The sequence below is a fragment of the Diaphorina citri genome, unplaced genomic scaffold (genome assembly GCF_000475195.1).
Source record: "Diaphorina citri unplaced genomic scaffold, Diaci psyllid genome assembly version 1.1 scaffold1930, whole genome shotgun sequence".
In the NCBI taxonomy this organism is placed as follows: domain Eukaryota; kingdom Metazoa; phylum Arthropoda; class Insecta; order Hemiptera; family Psyllidae; genus Diaphorina; species Diaphorina citri.
The window spans coordinates 13,554-19,292 of record NW_007379356.1 but is presented as its reverse complement, the minus strand read 5'-3'; the positions used below and the strand labels follow the sequence as shown (position 1 = coordinate 19,292).

Genomic DNA, 5,739 nt, shown 5'->3' with positions numbered 1-5,739 from the left:
CTCGTCTACTGTCCTCTTCACCATATTGAGGACTTAAGAGGCACCTTTACACAATAGGTAGTTAGAAGGGAAGAGGATAAAGGGCTCATTATCATGACTAATAGATAGATGGAGATCGAGTTCTGGCCGTATTCAATTTCAACGGGGGCTCTCATTGAAATCTTCTTTTTCGATCCCCATGTTTGTGAAAAACTACCAATGAAAAATTCAAAAGGAAATGGGGGGAGATAATGTGAAAGATAATGGAAGGGATTTATTAGAGATTAGGATTATAGGGGGCAGAGTTAATCATAAGGCGCTTCCAGCTAGAGATTTGTGCCGCTTGAAATTAAAATAAAGGAAACAAATGATGGCTTTTAGCTCACAGCTTTGTTTTCCTATAGAATGAAATCAAACCCTACGTCATAGTTTGAAAGACCGTAGGAAACAGCATCACTTGCTATTTATAAAGGAAACAAATGATGGCTTTTAGCTCACAGCTTTGTTTTCCTATAGAATGAAATCAAACCCTACGTCATAGTTTGAAAGACCGTCGGAAACAGCATCACTTGCTACGTGGAACTTGGTAGCCAGTTTGGGAACCACTTTAATTTTCAAGAAGTTCATCACGTTCATGAGAGTGGTGATGGTACCAATAGGCGCGAGGAGAGCTTCCAAATACTTGAATCCGACCTTTACTTTGGTGAGGAAGTAAGCGAGGAGTCCTTTCTTAAATGCATAGGGTCCGTATGCGTACGGTAAGAAGGGCCCTGCTCCGAACCCAAAAGGTCCAAATGGTCCGGGTCCAAAAGGTCCGGGTCCGAAAGCCCCAGGGCCGAAAGGTCCAGGGCCACTAGGCCCTAATGCACTAGGACCAGGGCCACCTGCAGGCCCAGGACCAGAAGGCCCAGGACCGGAAGCACTAGGTCCGGGCCCTGTACCGGTGGGGCCTGGGCCTGAAGAAGGGGCCGGTGCGGGGGCCGGTGCGGGAGCTGGGGCTACCGGTGCTGGGGTACCGTATGAATAACTAGGAGGACCATAGGTCTTAGCGGGGTAAGGGGCTGACTTTGCTGGATAGGGGGCTGCGTTTGTAGGATAGGGCGCTGACTTTGCCACTGACTGAGGTGAATAAGAGTCTGAGTATGCAATACTGGAGTACTCATCATCACTACTGTATTCCTGAGGAGCTTCACCTAAAGCGGATCCTAAGAATATCAATATTCCTGCAACATACACAAGTAAATAACAAAATTATATTTCTCATTAATGTAATAAGACTTGAATCCAACCTAACTATCTTCATTTATTCTTTTGTTACCAGTCAAACAAAAGTAAATAACAAAATTATATTTCTCATTAATGTAATAAGACTTGAATCCAACCTAACTATCTTCATTTATTCTTTTGTTACCAGTCATCAAACAATACTCCTTGGAAAAACTTTCAAGACAACAATAAAAAAGTGTCTCGTCACTGCACTCGCAAACCAAGGTAGGGAACGTGTTTACTTTCTTCGACTAGGATGTCACTAAATAATTCAAGATGAAAAACTTTCAAAAAAAAAAAACTTTCAGTTAGGGCTGTGGTGTGAATAATAAATTATCTTCAAACTTCTGCTTAATCAACACGAAACACAAAACTTACCAATAATTCTCATGCCCTCCATGATGACTCGATGGTAACTACTGAATGATGGTAACTGAATCTTTGTTCAAACGTCCAGTGAAATTATATAGGTCCTCATTTCTATAAATTAGGTTTAACCAATTAATAAAATGGTTAGTGGTACTGCGCCGAAAAAGATCATTAGGGAATCCCTTCCTTGTACTGGGTGACTCCATAAAGTAGTGCTGCTTTTACCTACAGCTGTCTCCTTTGACTCCTTCAATACTTTGTCTTTGTAATTTCAAGCCAGTGAGTGGTGTTCGTCTTGTAATAAAACTATCAATGGTTAGTGGTACTGCGCCGAAAAAGATCATTAGGGAATCCCTTCCTTGTACTGGGTGACTCCATAAAGTAGTGCTGCTTTTACCTAGAGCTGTCTCCTATGAATCCTTCAATACTTTGTCTTTGTAATTTCAAGCCAGTGGTGTTCGTCGTGTAATAAAACTATCGAAATCAAAATAGGTAGTAAGTATTCTTTTTCTGGGACATCTTAGTCATCCTAATAACTGATTGACACAGGGAATAAGAACTCTGGAATGTTACTTAAAATTAGAACATTGTTCCTAATCTGCATAAGTCAGAAGTTCCTAAATCTGCTTAAGTCAGAAGTAAGATTAGGTTTAACCAATTAATAAAATGGTTAGTGGTACTGCGCCGAAAAAGATCATTAGGGAATCCCTTCCTTGTACTGGGTGACTCCATTAAATAGTGCTGCTTTTACCTAGAGCTGTCTCCTTTGACTCCTTCAATACTTTGTCTTTGTGATTTCAAGCCAGTGGTGTTCGTCTTGTAATAAAACTATCGAAATCAAAATAGGTAGTAAGTATTCTTTTTCTGGGACATCTTAGTCATCCTATGTCAATCAGACACAGGAAATAAGAACTCTGGAATGTTACTTAAAATTAGAACATTGTTCCTAATCTGCATAAGTCATAAGTAAGATGGGCATTTTCTCTGAAAGTCATCTCCTTCATACACTCTACACCCTGTTGATATGAAATTTATATCGTATAGGTTAAGGGTTCAAGTACCCAAGTGTAATCAATGGCGAAGTTTCACAAAAAATCATTAGAGGCAATTAGAATATTTAAGAACAATGACTTAGTTATTGGTATGGGCATAGGCAATTAGGGATTACTTTCACTGACTTTTAATTCCATTTCACTTGATCATCAGTGTGGGAGTTATGGTATGAATTTCGGGGATTTTCGGCTCTGAAACAAAGAGTCAAAATCACAAGACGTGTAAACATTCTATCCATGCCTCCACAAGACATACAGATTTTAGCATTGAAAGAATTCTTAGTCAAGATAATAGGTTCAAACAAAGTAGGTCACATTTCAATAAATTTGAAGAACAATACAATGAGTTTGATTGGTTGAAGTGTACCCGATACAAGCCACCGAAGATTCACAGTAAGTACTTTGAATTTGCTATTTTTAAATTCACTATTTTTACTTCGATTTATCGAGCGTACCAAAATGCATTGATTTTTTTCGAAATATCGAGAGTTTTTCAAGGGACCAGACAGTTGCTTCGGTTTATCGAGAGTTTCGAATTATCGAAGGTTTGAATTACCGAGAGTCGACTTTAAATTCACTATGAGGAAGTAGTTATGTGCATTTCTACGTGCATATAAATACATGTGCATATAAATACTTGTAGCAGTGTAGGAATGGTAACCAAATAATATAGGACAGGATAAGAGACCACGTATATGTAGGTATAAGTTAGGTACCTACTAGCGACAAGTGCTTCAAGACGATCCTCCACCTGTAATCTGCTACAATAAGTTACTTCGTACATAAGTTCGTAGTAAGTAGTTTTTTCACTTGGATACCTACATTATGTCCGCATTTCTCACCAAATTTTCATCTTTTCATGTTTGCAGGACTGAGAAAAAAGGAAGCTCCTAAAAAGCGAACTCCAGGCTGTAATCCGAGAATACCATTTTCCGAGTCCACATTGAGGTTGATGGAGGCCAAATATCAAGAAAGTCCTTACATTACCGGCGAAAATTTGAAGGAGTTCGCCCGAAATATTAATGTGTCAAAAGAAAGGGTAAGTTTTTCATATTGGTTGCTTGAACGATAGCTTGTGTAGATAACCTACATAATTTTAGTATATTTCAGTAAATATCCACTGCACAGTATCATTATTACACCTAGGCATGCACCTACCTACTAGTTTTCAAGTACCAGTTCGCCCGAAATATTAATGTGTCAAAAGAAAGGGTAAGTTTTTCATATTGGTTGCTTGAACGATAGCTTGTGTAGATAACCTACATTTTTTTAGTATATTTCAGTAAATATCCGGGATAATCCAGGTAATTTGACTACATTTCTGCACAGTATCATTATTACACCTAGGCACCTACCTACTAGTTTTCAAGAGAAGTAAGATGGGCATTTTCTCTGAAAGTCATCTCCTTCATACATTCTACACCCTGTTGATATAAAATTTATATCGTATAGGTTAAGGGTTCAAATACCCGAGTGTAATCAATGGCGAAGTTTCACAAAAAATCATTAGAGGCAATTAGAATATTTAAGAACAATGACTTAGTTATAGGTATAGGCATAGGCAATTAGGGATTACTTTCACTGACTTTTAATTCCATTTCACTTGATCATCAGTGTGGGAGTTAGGGTATGGATTTCGGGGATTTTCGGCCCTACAGACCCACTGCCCTAAAAAGGGCTATTGGACGCGATGAAAGTTCGGTACGTTGTATGCCAAATCGTGTTATCTGCTCAAATGAACAGCCTTGCCTTGTTTCTTTGGGGGCATCTTCCCATTATTCTCTTGATGTTTTCTGTATGCCAGCATATAATGAAGCGACGCGAAGGCCGTCAACTATGTGTGGACACAGCTTGAGACTAAAAATTGTATCTAGCCTTAGCAAACCTCAAAACCCACTAACTGACTTTTCTTTGAGATATTGAGCCGTGCGGGTGTTTGTTTGTTTTGTTGAGCATGTGTGCTCCGCACTTCTTTGTGAATAGAGATCTAACTGACTTTTCTTTGAGATATTGAGCCGTGCGGGTGTTTGTTTGTTTTGTTGAGCATGTGTGCTCCGCACTTCTTTGTGAATAGATTCACCTAAACGGATAAATGTGTACCTTATCCAACATTGTGTTTAATCTGTGATGCGTTCGCCGCAAAAGTAAAATAAACCGAAAATAAACATACCTTTCTCCTTATCATTGTTATTGTAAAAAGTTTTTAATTATTTCGGAATTAAAATATTTAAATACATTTACATTGTTGTGGATTTGGGTACCTAGTTGAAGTTATTCTTCTAGTTTAGCAGAGATGAGTAGGATAAAGGATAATCCATTTACATAATATACTTTCGGAATCTGGTTACCTATTTGTCTGTCGGTATCTACACACAAAAGATGAAAGTGCATCCACCTACTTCTATTGCAAATTTTCATCCTTCTAAGTCGGGATTTTGAGTTGGTTCACAAAGTTTCCATGATGAAATGTAAAAAGGATAATCCATTTACATAATATACTTTCGGAATCTGGTTACCTATTTGTCTGTCGGTATCTACACACAAAAGATGAAAGTGCATCTACCTACTTCTATTGCAAATTTTCATCCTTCTAAATCGGGATTTTGAGTTGGTTCACAAAGTTTCCATGATGAAATATAGGTATTGATCTGGGCTATTCCTTTGATCTTACAGAATAAACCAGCTGACCATGGGTCTTCCAATTTATACAATATCAATATCCACAGTTCAAACGATGTGTTTGTAGGAAACTAAATTTCCTTCTATGGTTTTGATGAAACTCCAGAGAAAATTTTGTTAAAAGAAATATTTTCAAGTACCTATTTGGAGCTCTTTTTCCTAATACCATTTGACTCTTGGCCAAACCTAAACCAAGTTTTTACTCTGATTGTGACCCCGGCTCGACAACCTCAGAGCCTGGTTTGGAAAGACCTCCACACAGATTGCCAAAAAGCATCATAGCCAGGATGATCGCCAACGTTCGGACCGGACAGGCACCCTAAGAAGAAGAAATGACCCCGGTCATAACTTTGTTTTTCATCTCGCCTTACGTTTTCCCCTGGTCTGTTTCAGA

The 5,739-nt window shown here is 38.5% G+C and overlaps 1 protein-coding gene across 1 annotated transcript; it reads right to left on the bottom strand.

Annotated features, from left to right (window-relative positions):
- Positions 1-489: 489 nt before the first annotated feature.
- Positions 490-1,645, bottom strand: LOC103517688 (MAPK-interacting and spindle-stabilizing protein-like). The gene is made up of 2 exons (XM_008482734.1): positions 1,624-1,645; positions 490-1,202 (listed from the first exon to the last, which is right to left on the bottom strand). The coding sequence occupies exons 1-2, from the start codon at positions 1,643-1,645 to the stop codon at positions 490-492; spliced, it is 735 nt and encodes a 244-aa protein (XP_008480956.1).
- Positions 1,646-5,739: the final 4,094 nt, after the last annotated feature.

What these genes read in the sequence shown, in the direction of transcription:
- LOC103517688 (XM_008482734.1), bottom strand. Translation starts at nt 1,645, where the DNA reads ATGGAGGGCATGAGAATTATTG. An exon ending in GGAGGGCATGAGAATTATTG is followed by an intron (nt 1,203 to 1,623) that starts GTAAGTTTTGTG and finishes TGTATGTTGCAG; the next exon opens with GAATATTGATATTCTTAGGA.